Below are 15,633 nucleotides of genomic sequence, written 5' to 3' on the forward strand. Positions count from 1 at the left end.
AGGTACCAGGCAACGTACCATCCATCATCTGGACGTCCCGATCTTCCCTCCCCGTCCAATCACTCAGTGCCACACCTTATCCGGCGTCGCCAGGCAACTCGTGTTGCAGCCCTCTAGAAACCAATATCATTACAAAGTACCATTTCGGAATCGACCGGAGATAGGCTCATACACGTATTGATATCTCCCATGTTGTTGGTAATCTAAAATAGCCATTCGTACTTCCTGTCGTATCTTTTCTGCACAGCCGCGATCGTTTGGAAATCCCTTTATATTCCTGAATGGTCGTTTATATATTAACCTTCCGGTGCGTTAGTGCCTATCAGCACGTAGTCACAGATGAACGCTGTGAGAAAGAAAAGCGGCTTGACTTTGAAGAGTTTACTAACGCACGCACTTAGCTTAGTCATCCCATCCACATGCATCACCATGGGGAGCTTTTGGGGTACTGGACTCCCTCTGTGGTCAGAAGGCAATGATATTGATATTGTAAGGCAATAGTAAGTGTATCTGAGGAGGCATGTGTAGGTCACGGGTGAAAACACATGTCGGGTGAAGCAAACATGTCTATCTGTCCGTGGGGGTACTGCAAAGCAAGAAATGTTCGTGCTGGTTTTATGTTCGCGGTTTTCGCGGTGAATTCTTTACCGGGAACTTAAAAACACCGCGAAAAGCCGTTCCATTGTGCGACTGCAGCGCTACTATTGTTTCAAACGCGAACTTAAAACCACCGCGAACACTCCATTTTCTCCCTACAACGAAATAAAAACAGCACGAACTGAAATGCATTTACAGTATCTTTCCAAATCGAGCAGTGTGGTTTTGTGAGCGGATCACACCAGATCGGGTCAGTAGGCAGGGGTTCGGGTGAGAACTGTAGATTCTGTGAGATTTCTACCGGAGAAACCGCCTGAAGGTAGAGGATTATTGGAGGGCCCTTCATGGCCCATTGAACCGAACGTCCGGATCTGATATCGAAAGAGGTTTTGACATTGTGCTTCTGGAGCTCTTTGTGATTGTGCTAGCATGTGCACAACGCCGTTACGTCATTGTATGGTTCGGAAGCTATGCAGAAATCGTCGTAGAAAGACACTCGTGACAGTAGCACTATTAATACTGTTGTGGTAAAGGTAAAGTTAGTCTTTTTTGCACATGGGTGGAGTGAGGAAAGTCATGTTAAGTACCATTTAAAGAGTATAACATCGGTAGCATGTCAGTGGATTCGACCCCAGGACCTCTGTGGTCTAAGCTAGACACCCTCGCCGTTTCGCCAACACGACACTACAAGTAGTAAGTTGTTGTAGAGTTTGGGGCGTACGGTTTTCTACTGTGGTAAAGCTAACCTCGTGAAACATAACTCTAGCTCTGTCAACAACTGTGATACATGCAAAATCATAACTGTCATTGCCAACAATTTTTTTCTCATAACGAGGTCTAAACTTTCAGAAAGCTGTCGTTCATAGATCGATTGCATGACTTATGCGAAGAAAAGGGCGACTCAATAACTAACTGGGAAGGGTGAAATTAAGTGAAAAGCGTCACAAAACGGATTGCCAAATTATCAGCATGATAATGAATAGGCAATGGGATATGGAACAAAAGGGAGACACATTACCCTTCGTACAAATATACCACTGTCACTGTACTTTTTGTTGTGTCAATAAAGCCTCTTATTACACCTCCCATTAGGCCAATCATCAGCCTGCTAGCATGCTGTCTCAAAAACCAGTAAAGCTGTATCATAATCTAGTCTCTACCAGACTAACAGCGTCGGCTATAGAGAGAACATTTGCCGGGGGACTTTGTCCATGGAAGATAACATTTCCATCCGCTGTTGCATATTTGACCCTCTCTCCGTAGCCTACTCCCTTCATACAATTGACTCTATTTGGCCAATTTCTACTATTTTCCCAGCGACCCTCCTCCCTTCATACAATTGACTCTATTTGGCCAATTTCTACTATTTTCCCAGCGACCCGCAGTGACTGGTGGAGGCTAATCATAATCCCTGATTAACCTTTAACCTTCAGCTCTGATTGGTGAGACCAATTATGATGATATTGTTTAGACGTAAATGGCGAGATTGATTCAGTTATGTCGGATGAATAGACGGATGGAGGAGCGAAACAACATGGGTGGGCAGAAAATGAGCGCATTTGTTTCTAGTGTCTGCCAGACTAAAACTACGCCAGCTATAGGGAGAACATTTGCCAGGGAAGTTTGGCCACAAGAGGGTTTCATTTGCAAGCGCTGGCAAAATATTGACCCTCACCGTGGATTGACTCTACTGTCCAATTATTCCTTTTTTTGGCCAAATTCTACGATCCATACGCCAGTAGGAAGGCCTGGTGGAGACTAATTTGTTTCGCAATCTGCAACCTGTAACGTTGTAATGATGTAAACCGAAGATGACAGAAAACATTGAGTAATTAAAGACGTCTTTTGTCCTTGTGATGTTCTGAGATGGAAATCGGATGTGCAAATTGGCAGCAATGTTTATGTGAACCTCTTCAACATACATAAACAGCAAATAAAATGACTGCGTATCGACAGAGTTATATATTCTTTTGCGAGGCTTTTACAATATCACATGTTTAGACGCGTTGAGCATCCTAAAGAAGCTTCAGTGTGAAACAAATTTTCAAACTGTATGTTTATGTTACTTATATTCTCACCTGCACTTGGGCATGGGCATAATGTTAACGTTATACTAAACATTTTAGCAGTGATAGTTTGACTTCCTCCTGGTAATCCTGGATAGAACGGCTGGTAACGACGGCTCAGCATTCTGTTGATATGAATTGTTGTCATTCACCCAGTCCATCATTTATGTCTGACAAGTGTACAGTTCTTTAAAATATCGGTAGAACGAACGTTTCAAGCACATACATGTAGTACGATATTATATACAGTCAAACGCATCAAAAATCCAGAAAAAGTTAACTATTGTGTCGCAAACGTACACGCTTTATGTTTAAATTCTTTGTATTATCACATGCCGGTGGGTTACAGGTTGTTTCGCTAGTGTCAGTTCGCTGCAGTACGTTTCCCTACATGTAACATTGCAAGTCGTTTCGCCACATGGTATACGTTGTTTCGCTACATGGCACAAGTTGCTTCGCTACATTAGAATGTTATTTCTCTAGATATATCAATAGCATTAAAAATCGTATTCCTACAATCACATATGTATGTCTAGATCAGTAGATGTCAATGAATGAAATAATGACATCTGTCTTACCTATCCGTATTATGTCACAACGAATCAAATGTTACCTTTGCACTAAGGTATTGTTTAAGGGTGGCTGAGGAATTTTGGGATGTTTTTGAAAGAACCCTTACTTAATAAGCTTTATAAACCTTCCTCAACCTTCTTTTTTTTCAGTTTGTACCTGATAGCAAGGTGATAATTCATGCAAATTAGTAAGATGTCATGATAATGTCATCAAGATTTAACATCGTAAAAGTGCATGTATCCCTACAATACATCAATGTCCTGTTTGTCCGTGCAGCGCCCGGAGAAGCCTATCCCCTGGGCGGGAGTGCGGAACGCCCTGTCAGCTGGCCCGCCCTGTCCCCAGCCCACCGCGCCGGCCATCCCAGCCTTCAGGCAGGTGGCCACCACTCCTGATGAAGACTGCCTCTTCCTCAACATCTACGCTCCCAAGGTATTGTTTGTTGTTTCATCAGGCCCCCGTTCCACTAGATGGCGATCGCGCTGAGCTCTCGCTGCGACCTAAATCGGATTTGTATATTCCTTGACTTCATGATTGGAATATCATGCGAAAGGTAAAAGTATGATTGAAAAGACAACAAAACACACAAAGCGTAAAACGACTCGTTTCTTAACTATGGACTTTGTTGAACGCTCTGATAATTGCAGGTCGTAGAGAGAGCGCGGCGAGAGCGCCGTCTTAGTGGAATGGAAGTCAATCAGATTAGACGTGAAATTCTAATCTACTCTCACTGGATTCTTTAAAAAAAACAGAGCGAACATACATATGATTATAATAAGTGAAAAACTCGACACGTACATACTACACCTCAAGATAACGAGATCGCCTTTTGGAGCTCAGAGGTCTGTCACAATGATATATTCAACTTCTTGTACCTACCACCAGTGCTTACAGAGTTTGTGTCTATCTTATATCTACTCCTGTCATTTATGTGTTTCTTGAGCAGTAAAATGTGCTACAGTAAAGTGTTAATCACAATATCCATTTTTTATGGAGATAGATATCTAGATGACAGTTCACTACCTTGATACTTTGTGTTACTTTGTCCAGTTTCCTACACTCCAAGCAGAGGTTGGTGGGGAGTGCCGACAGAAAACTGGGCATATGATAAAACGGTCACAATCTTCTCCACCAACCTCTGCTTGGAGAGTACAGTCTCCACCAACTCACCTTTGCGTAACTTAGATACCCTTTGCTTAATATTTGCATGATTTTAACGAACAACTTAAGCTTACTTTCTCCATCTTATTTGACTTTCTCACGTTTAGATGACTTAATTTCATTTCCATGCTCTGGTGGTACCTTTACAATTCCTACTTTCCATCAATACAAATTCATCGCCTTCTGTATAATCTACTGCTGCTACTGCTGTAAGTGGGTAGGATGTAGACGAATGGAGAGTGCTGCGTGCTTCAGACTGACGTGTGTTCTGTTAGGGCAACACATTTTCCCGGAATCGAAATTGCGGCGTTGACGCAAGCATGACGTGTTTGTGTAATTGCATCCTTGTAAATGAATTGTTGGGCAGACCGTAAGATGCGACGCTGCTAATTGAAGTCTGGTTTTACTTAATTCAATCTTGACTAATGTCCACGAACGCCGCTAGCTGCAAAAGCGCGGTCTCCAATTCAATAGCAGTCATTACTGGATGGTGGAGGTCGTTTGTTAATAGTAATAATAATGGTTTTCATTGGTCAGAAATTACCCGCAATTGCAGCCTTTCTAGTGCTGATGCAGGGTTCACAGGTTTCATATGATAACACAACATGCATATATATATGTTGTCCACACTTCCACTACATATAACCATCGCAAAGGTTTGGGCGGCTGCCATTCGGCGCCACAAGGTGACCTCAATACGACCTTCCCCAACCAAGTCAGGTCTTCCCCACCCATTTACACCTGGCTGGAGAGAGTACCTTTCCCAAGGGCACAATATCGGGGACAGGACAGGATTCGAACCCGCACCTTTTGGGTCTGAGCCGAACGCTCACGACGCCACGAACGTTGTCTCGTAGTGGATGACAAATGTCCTAGAGGACAGGTACAATGATTGAGCTGACGTACCTGTACCATAACTCCCATGGCGAACAGATAGAGATATAAGTACTCAATCCCCCAATCGGGAGAAAACTAGTCTTAGAAGAAATTGCAACGTTTCTTAGCTTGGCGGATTATCTTACAATTATTAAGTAATGGTTTCAAATGTCATGGTTCCGACTCCATTATTAATGACAGCGCAGATAATCAATTAACAGAGGATGTTGGATTTTAATTGACCTACATTATCAAACCATGACTGATAGGGCGACCCAGAAAGCGACGTGAGGCGCAGAGATGGATTCATGCACATCCCGGCTATATATAAACCCGTGCGTGGTGAAGCATGCAGCTGCATCGAACCATGGATAAAGCTGGCAGAGATTTTAATGTGCTTACTCTGTGAGCAGGTGAAAGTTTGCTTGCCGCTTACCTGAGCTTCGACGGGGGTGGTCGTGGGTGACTCGAGATGCTGAGCAAATCCTCCTCTACGTGCGTGTCCTTGAGAGCCGTCAGAACATCTACTGCTAAATATTATCCGACTGTTGTGTTGTTATCTAACGTTACGCACCCTTGCTGGAAGAAGATGAGTTAGAAGAGCATCATTGAATTGCTCCAATGATACTTTTTTATCTCCATCTGTTACCATATTCAAGTCCACGCATCCTCCACCCATCACCACCACTACACCTTGTCCCACGTACATACGTGTATCGCCTTGTATTTTCGACGTTACGTTGCTGCCATTAAATGAGTTTGACATACGTAGCTTCCTTTAGTTCAGTGATGAATCTTCGCTCTACATCTATTACATAGTTGTTGTCATTATATTCTACACCGCCGCCCACCACTACCACCGCTACACCATGCCCCACGTGAAGACGTGCATCGCCTCTTAAGCGGGTATCTCATTGGACTGCGCATGCGGCACGCTGACGACGTCGCTAGATTGTATTTTTTGCTAATTTTTGCTACCTTTGACTTTGGAATGGTAATATAATGCAAAATGCACAAGTATGACTTAAGTACAAAACACACAAAGTGTTAGAATATTATTTGTTCATCGATGAAATTCGCTGAGCGCTCTCCCAAATCGCTCGGCCGCAGCGACGTCACCGAAAAGTCGCACGTCCAGTGAGATACTCGCTTTATTTTCAACTTTTGTTACATCTCGTTTCACTTTCTTACTGCCAGTACATGAATTTTACAAAAAGTATGTTAATTCAATGACAACTCTTTGCTCTTCATCTCTTACCTACGTCATTGCATCCTACACCTCAACCCCCGCCCACAGCCACCACTTCACCATACCCCACTTACATACCAGAAATGTCAAAGCTTGTGGGGGTATCCTGCAACGATTTACGAGTGGGCCCACTCCGTTTGAAGATTGAACGGGCTCACCGTGATCCCGTGTCCTTGTTGTAAAAAACCTGCAGTAATACTATCCTCTAGCCATGATCAAACACGGTCTTACGGGAGAGGATCGGCGGAGTAGAATTTCGCTGTACGGGGCCGGATTGATGAAACCGTGAGTCTAATGACTGTTCCGGAAATACGCGTCTACTCCCGCCCAGTCAGGGGTTCCGCCTCGGTGCTTCTGTTTTATATCGCCCGTGTTCCTTTTAACATAGATACAGACTCATCACGGGGACGGAGCTCTCTATTTATGCCGGGTCACCGAGAGATTACCTATCGCCATCCGCGCGTGCAGTCTGTATTTATATTTATCGCTGGTACGGACATGGAATGGCGCAGGGCCCGATCCAATATCGGTCTCATCATCTCTGGAGCTGCCGGGAATGTTCTGTATCGTTTATGCAGGGCCGTTATTGCCGGGCGGCGATCCACGGACGGGAAAACTCTATCCGTGTAGCTTAATTTGCCGTTGTTGACGAAATTATCCATTTGTAGGTCTAAGTAGGCCCTCAATGTGTTATACGAACGTGTCACAAATATCATGTTGGACAGCAAGTACCAGCTCAAGTTTGGCAAAGCCATGTTTTTCGAGCTTTGATGAAGGTCTGAAAGAAGCGAAGAGATGGGAGTTGTGTGGGAGAATGAGTGAGTGAGTGAGTGAGTAGGTGAGTGAGTGAGTGAGTGAGTATGACGCTATTCACACATTTGACTCAGTGCGGCAGCAAAATGTAAGTGGTGATTCTTGCATCATTTTTCTTCTTTTTCACATGGAGGAAATGTGACAAAAAGTTGATAAAGCAAATTTCTACTATCAAAGCTCTGCGATACTACTGCTGAAATGGAGTAGTTTCCTAATGGTATATTAGTTCACCAGTCATCTCATACTTTTGGATTTGCAAACCAACATGGTAGACAGCTAGCCACTCCGTAGAGCTAAAGTAGGTCTAGTCTACTGGTGCAGATAGCGTCTAGTCCTTTTGTTGACGAGCTTTCCTGGCCCAGGCTCTTTGCCTCGGCAACAGCTACTCTCTCAAATGTTGAGACGCCGTTGTGAATCAGCAGTCGCCAGGCACTGCCATCATGGCATAAAGCTCGAAAGAGAAGAGTCAGAAAGCATGTAGGCAGAATAATGGGTCCACACGACACCGGCGAAATGTGGTAAAACTCGTAACACGATATGACTTCGTGCGTGGGGAATTAGGACCGAAGCTTTCTGTATTTCCCCGCATGCGTCTTCCCACCTGCCCCACTTAAGACGCTTTCCCAGTCATCAAGGTTATCTGGCGCTGCCACATGTTGCCGCGTGCCGTGGAGAATAAATGTACCCCGGCTCTTCCTCTGCACCTAAGTGTGCCGTTAAGTGTTTTCTCTAGACCTCATCGTCTCTACATCTTCGCTATTACCAAGAAGATGGCTAGGAAGATGTGTCCATTTGACGTCTCCAACGCCGCTGATCACTTTAAGTTTTGAAGACACTGGAAAGTTGAATAAATTATGATGATGCTTAGATTACCTTAGCGCTAACCAGTGTCCCGATTGCTTGGCGCCGGATGGTATACAAAAATGCATTTTAGCTGTTAATACCAGGATGGCTTGATGGTGTATTTTTGCTGGTAGTACCGGGATGTCGTGGTGACTGTTGGTTTATTTCAGCCTGTAGTACCAGGATGGCTTGGTGCTGGATGGTGTATTTTAGCATAGCCTGTAGTACCGGGATGTCTTGGTGCCGGATGGTGTATTTTGGCCGGTAGTACCGGGATGGCTTGGTGTCGGATGGTGTATTTTAGTTGGTAGTACCGGGATGGCTTGGTGTCGGATGAAGTATTTTAGTTGGTAGTACCGGAATAGCTTGGTGTCCGATGGTTTATTTCAGCCGGTAGTACCGGGATGTCTTGGTGCCGGATGGTGTATTTTGGCCGGTAGTACCGGGATGGCTTGGTGTCGGATGGTGTATTTTAGTTGGTAGTACCGGGATGGCTTGGTGTCGGATGAAGTATTTTAGTTGGTAGTACCGGAATAGCTTGGTGTCCGATGGTTAATTTCAGCCGGTAGTACGGGGATGGATTGGGGCCGGATGAAGTATTTTAGTTGGTAGTACCGGAATGGCTTGGTGTCCGACGGTGTATTTTAGCTGGTAGTACGGGGATGGATTGGGGCCGGATGAAGTATTTTAGTTGGTAGTACCGGGATGACTTGGTGTCCGACGGTGTATTTTAGCCGGTAGTACCGGAATGGCTTGGGGCAGGATGGTGTATTTTAGCCGGTAGTACCGGGATGGCTTGGGGCAGGATGGTGTATTTTAGCCGGTAGTACCGGGATGGCTTGGTCCCGAATGGTGTATTTCAGCCGGTAGTACCGGGATGGCTTGGTGCCGAATGGTGTATTTCAGCCGGTAGTACCGGGATGACTTGGTGCCGGATGGTGTATTTTAGCCGGTAGTACCGGGATGGCTTGGTGTCGGATGAAGTATTTTAGTTGGTAGTACCGGAATAGCTTGGTGTCCGACGGTGTATTTCAGCCGGTAGTACCGGGATGACTTGGTGCCGAATGGTGTATTTCAGCCGGTAGTACCGGGATGTCTTGGTGCCGGATGGTGTATTTTAGCCGGTAGTACCGGGATGGCTTGGTGTCGGATGAAGTATTTTAGTTGGTAGTACCGGAATAGCTTGGTGCCGGATTGTGTATTTTAGCATAGCCGGTAGTACCAGGATGGCTTGATGCTGGATGGTGTATTTTAGCTGGTAGTGCCTGGATGGCTTGGTGCCGGATGGTGCATTTTAGCCGGTAGTGCCTGGATGACGTGGTGCCGACTGGTGTATTTTAGCTGGTTGTACATGGATATAGCTTGGTACCGGTAAGTGTATTTTAGCTGGTAGTACCGGAACTAAGCTTTTTGCCGGTTGGTTTATTTTATTCCTTGGTACCGGAATAGCTTGATACTGGATGGTGTATTTTAGCCGGTAGTACCGGAATAGCTTGGCGTCGGATGGTGTATTTTATCCGGTAAAAATGGAACGGCTTGCAAGCTTGGTATTAGACGGTGTATCTCAGCTGGTAGTGCGAGTGATGTGAATCGTGCGTCACGAGGTGATCCTTGCCACCTTCAACCTTTTCGCTTCTCACTTTATTCTTGAAACGTTCCTGTAATGTATCGGTCCATTACAAGTGAAAGGAGTCATCTATTCATCAAAGTACCCTCACTGGTGGCACGTCGTGCCGTGTTCGCTACTAGGAGAGTATCTAAGAATCATTTCTCATTCTCACACAGTCTCCGGTCGTCTCTCTCCTTAGGTGAGAAGTTTGAGAATGACTAATATGTTGACTGCGGAGTAACTCCTTAGTGACCTGACTAGTATCTACCGTCGTCCTGTCTGTGACTAGATCTATAGCTTAGAGTTGCTTCAAGAATAACGCATATTGCCGCCTTGGCACTAACATAGACAGCAGGTTATTGGAATTTGGAAAACACCTTTTCCGAGCTACGTTCCATCAATGTTCTACACAGGGTTGTGTGGCTGTGTCTCTGTTGTAGAGGACAGCGCAGTAGGTTCTGAAAGGGCATTTACTTGCACTTAATGCTACTATCAGAAGGGTTAAACATAGAACGTATCTAGTCTAGTCATACAGACACTCTTTTCTTTTTAATTTCTAGCATTTTTAGCATAGTTAAGAACATATGTCTTGCCATACTGGTGGTTGAGTACATCTAAAAAGCAATAAGAAAAAAAAAGATATTGATTGATCACATCCTTCCATGCATGCATCCATTTATCATCGCTGCTGCCAGGAATGCCCTTTCATCTCCAGCTCCTGTTACATTTCAGTCTGACTTAACTGTCCCAGCTCATTACGTATAACAAGATCCATGCATATTTCAGCGCCCCTTTCCACCCTCCCAATAACGTCCAACCCAGCCAGGTAATTGGCAATACGGCGCGCCACCCGACCCGTGACCGGGGTCTCCTAAATTTTGCATGTTTCGTTTCACACGATGAGATCTTGCCACCAAGCATTAAAGAATAAAGTTTTTTTTCCAGTTTGCTATGGCAAAAAGGATTCGTTTATTACCTTCGCTTGTTCGTGAAACATTCATCCGTGTCAATAAATCGGTAGGAAGGATGAGCATCAGCTCATGACGTAAGAGCTTAAGGGGGACTCCACAAAGGCGAAACCATCTATAGAGACCGTTCGGCGTACAAACATTTGAAAGATCTTTCAACATCTTTTGGTGAGCGCTACCTGACCTCTAAGGTCCTTCAGTAGTCTCTCAACATTTATGTGTTAATTTTCTAAATGTTTACAGATTTTGGGTCACTCTCATGATCAGCGGTCTAAATCCTGTAAAAAAAACTGTGCTTAATGGAAGCTGTAGTCTCTTGCTTCACGATGATCAATCGGGAAGCATTTTGAATAAATGAATAAATCCGAAGACAATCACATGTAAAACAAAAGGGTAAAGGTAGTCCCATAGCCTTTTTGAGGCCGTAGGGGCAGTGGGTTGTTATCAACTGTGTTTATGGAACGGTATTGGGAGGCGGAGCCCGACCCTCTCCTTCCACCGTCATTTACCTCCCCAACAGAAGCCATCTACCCAATTTGACACTTGAGTAGAGTGAGGAAGCCTAAAGTCGTGTAAAGTGGCGTAAATGACGTAGGTGGCATATCAGAGGATTCGAACCCAGGCCCTCTGGGTTCTGGGCCAAATACCATGAGCGTTGCGCGAACACGATGCCACCTATCATATTCATACACGCATGAAACTAGGTCAAACCTGAAATTGGTTATAATAAGTTTGTAAGCCCATGAAAATCTTTTAAGACGAATTCCTTTGAGGCAATCTACGACTACATAAAGTTGGCGCTCATTAATGCCGAATCGAAGGACCTTCTCCTTCGCTGCACATTTATGATACACAGATCAATAGACACAACTTGAAACTAGGTCAAAAGTGAACCACGAAACTCCGAATCCGTCTGGGACACAGGGGAATCGTTCTAAGACAACTTGTTATGGCTGGGATATGAGGATCGATGCGCGGATTTGCTTCATTTCGAGTCGGTGGATACCGAAATTGCGCAGTAATTCAATACCTTTCTGAGTCACGTCCGACTCTGCTATTTGGTGATGTTATGTAGGGGGAAATATATTCTAAAACATTAAATATTTGATCGACCACGGTTTCAAAGTATTATTGAGCTATTTTTCACCATTTATTACTACAAAAATGAACCAGTACAGGACTCGAAATATTTGATTTCTCTTTTTTGCAAATATTTTCATTTCCCGTTTGAATTGTCACATTTAGAAGCAACCAAAACAGAGGACTCGGCCAGTGATTTAACATTTAAGTATATTCCTCTGCTCCTGAATACATCAAGCTAGCTACCGCTACCCTGTGACGCAGCATGTTTGTTGATGGCCGTGAGAAGGCGTGTGCCATGTTCTGATGACAAACTGTTCCCAGATGTATTACCCGGGACTTCACCGCGCCGTATGTAGGTCACCCGTCGCGAGCAGCCGCCTTGTGTGCCGCCATATTGATTCGAACCTTTCATGGTCGCGGTCGGCAATCATCTGACATTGAGTACACTAAGCCGTAATCCCGTGAAGGACTACCTCATTCAGTGCACGCCCCTTCATTATCAATTATACACACTAATTGTCTGCCCGCCTCATCTATCAAGACTCATATCTCATCTCTATGTCTCCGATGTTATCAATCACCGGTGATGGGCATGACGTCACCAGTTTTACTGGTGATTACGCCTGAAGTCATGACGTCATGCTTTAAGCCCTATGTAATACGATATGGTGTCGTGATCATGTATCTACCGGAGAGTACACAATAAATCTAGTCCGTTGACATACACACTGAGTGGAAATACAGCACCCGCCTATTTTGGGCATGACATGACTGATTTTACTTCTTTACCAACTTCTTGACTTCTTTACTTTTCAATTTGACCTCCAAGTCAATGACAGGTTGTTGCAGTTCATGCACTGCTGACAGAAATACGTTTATTATCACCAAAGTAATTACCGTGCTCATTCAGTTTGGAACAGTTTACTTATTGTGTAAGATCTATTTCATCAAGATTCTGACCACATTTTAGAGCACCAACTTTCATTTGATTTATTCCAGTTTACATATGGTGTATTCACGCAAGACCTGTTGCTTGCCTTTTTCATCAGGATTCGGGACACATTTGAGAGCGCCGAATTTCGTGGAGTAATTCTAATTAGAATGCATTAGTATGTCCAATGCTTATCCCACCTCGTGGTTTCCACTTTTCTAAGAAATACTTGACCGAACTAGACACGGTGTCTGCCTCACGTATTCTGTGACCTGCCGGCCTCTGTGCTCTCAGCTTTCATTTCCCGTCCACGCCAGTTTCCATAATAGAGCGGTTGCGTCGGGTCCATAATTGTAACATACCGGGATGGGCACGCGGGGTTAGAACGGGGTCATGTGGGCTGAGTCACGAGTGGAGGGAACAACGATGGCCAATTCACGTTCTCTTAACGGGAGAACACTTTTATAAGAGATACGATCGGCCGACGACCTGTTACTTCTCCTGCGCAAGTCATAAACTAGCTGAAATTAACGTCATAAACTGGATGCTGCTGTTACAATAAAGGTATTTCATTCCTTTGATACGTGTTTTACAGCTACATGATCTTGTACATCGATTTTTGTATGAAATAAAAAGTTTTACTGACCAGCGGTAACAAACGGTAATAGCTCGTGCTCGCTGCCAGGCGTGGCTGTGTCATAAATGCAGCGCGGGCGTGTTAAAATAGTTTGTTTTTGAACTACAGACACGTTGATTGTACACAGGCTTTAGAGATTGTAAAATGTAAAGTTTGGAGGATACGCCAAATTCCTCGTCACGCTCTTGACCACGCGGACACGAGAACGACAGTAGGACACAGATAGCAATTAACCAAGGCCTGGCAAAGAATATCAAGGAATAAAACCACTATTGTAATCATAAAATCACAATACCTATACAAAATGGCTGCTAACAATGTTTTTCCAATACAGTTTTTAAATTTATTTAATTCCTCCATTGTGGCAATTCCGACAACTCAACCATACTGTCATATCCCCAGCATCATTGTATCCCTATGGCGGTGCTTAGATGCAATAACGCCGCGTGTGACAATCTCGTCTGGCGGCGACAATGCTATTTGTTCCCGCAAAAAAGTACAGTGACAGTCCATGTCCCTTGGCAGGTAGTCATATATTGGCACGGGCTAGATGTAATTTGTGATAGATTATTGTCTGACCCATTTCGTCATGCTGGCAGATTAATGCCTCGTGGCTAGGTCCTGGTACCCTCCCAGGCGGTATTAAAAGCTTTTCACTATAACAAAGAGCAGTGTATCGACGTTGTGTGATTTTCCCGATTGAATAATGATCAGGCTCTACATTATTGCAACCGGCGGGCCGCCTGTCGTATTGATATGGAAGTGGACGAAGTGGTCGGTGCTTCTTTTTGACGACGTCTGCACGGAAAGCGTCCTTTATTTGGACAATTAGCTTGTACAGAGCTATATGCCATCCTCGGACTTCCTGTAATGGGCTATGTGTCTCGAATCCCCTGATATACGAGGCATGTAATTGCTTGACTTTGTAAAATTGTGCCACCTAGTTAGTTGCCTTTTGCATCTGAGGATGGTAGGCATTGGTATGTAAGCCAAAAGAGTTGATGCATCCCTTGCAAGACTGTAGGTATACATTATTCCTATACGTTATATATGGTATCTGTACACATTAGACATTCAGGTAGGCAAGCAGTACATGATACATACAGCAAAGATCTTCAAGTTCGACGCAATTTCCATGTATTAGCCTAAGTAAGTGCATGGTGTTTGGAATTAGCGCTAACGCATCGAAACGCATTTCCCCATCTCTGTCCCTTATCACACATTTATCACGCGAGGCCTGAAAGGTGCACAGGAATCACTATCACGTCCAGCTTACCGGGATCGATCCCATCGATTATCCCATCAAAAAGTCTGCATCTCCTAGCGGAGCGACAGAAATGGGTTAGCACTTCGACAGGTTGATGCCATTTTCTTTGACTGATTACGAACTGACCCGTCTGATGGACATACATGCTCTGGCTGCAGTTGCCACCGGCTTCACTCATTTGCGGTAGGTGCTTTCGTTTCTAGTTGTCGACTTAAAGACACAGTACAGAGGCGTTTTCCAATGGGGCCCTTGGGGTTTGAGCTATAATGAATGTACCCTGTAATATTTTCGAGATCGGGTGTTTGGTGAGTGAGAAAGAAATGATCCCAATAATACTACTCTGCAATGTAAAGTGATAAAATTAAATCTATGATATCAATGACGTCAACAAATAAGCCTGTAGATGGATCTTTTCGCAGCAATGCCAGGGGACATCGTGTAAATATTGCCTTTCTCCGCAGTCTTGCGATATATCCCAACATTTTTTGTGTGTCCATGGCTTAAATCTACATTGATTGAACGTCTTTTAGACACCACCACCACGACGTACGAGCGACCTGCCACCCGTTTCCGTCCAACACATGGGCTCTTCTGATGTACTGTTATAATGACATACAACAATTTCTCTAGCTTTTCCATTTCCAGAAGAGAGCTCGGGAATATCGTAGCTTAGAAAGGTGCCAGAACAGCGGCAGTCTGTGGATTATCGCCAAACTTTGGGATCGACATAAAAACGACACCGGCGTGGAGAGCGAGCCACCTTGTGGTTGACCCGAGTTACATGAAATGTTGCGTTATCCATCAGCCAAGTCCACACAGGCTTTGTAACAAGAGGAGCCGCCACCCTGGCCACTGCACCCAGGATGTCACGTATCCGGCGCTGCGTTAGGTCTTTGAGAGGAACGTTGGCCACCTTTGAAGTCTACATGTCCACCTGCAAACCCACGCAAATCTGCTGAT

At 44.5% G+C, this 15,633-nt stretch overlaps 1 protein-coding gene across 1 annotated transcript in view; it reads left to right on the forward strand.

The window, feature by feature from the left end:
• The window catches only part of LOC136438521 (fatty acyl-CoA hydrolase precursor, medium chain-like), a 66,882-nt gene that overhangs the window by 7,948 nt on the left and 43,301 nt on the right, over positions 1–15,633 (forward strand). Inside the window, exon 2 of the mRNA XM_066433331.1 lies at positions 3,513–3,668. Coding sequence (XP_066289428.1) covers positions 3,513–3,668 — 156 coding nt within the window. The remainder of the gene's footprint in view (positions 1–3,512; positions 3,669–15,633) is intronic.

The sequence above is a fragment of the Branchiostoma lanceolatum genome, chromosome 7, assembly GCF_035083965.1.
Source record: "Branchiostoma lanceolatum isolate klBraLanc5 chromosome 7, klBraLanc5.hap2, whole genome shotgun sequence".
Classification (NCBI taxonomy): Eukaryota; Metazoa; Chordata; class Leptocardii; order Amphioxiformes; family Branchiostomatidae; genus Branchiostoma; species Branchiostoma lanceolatum.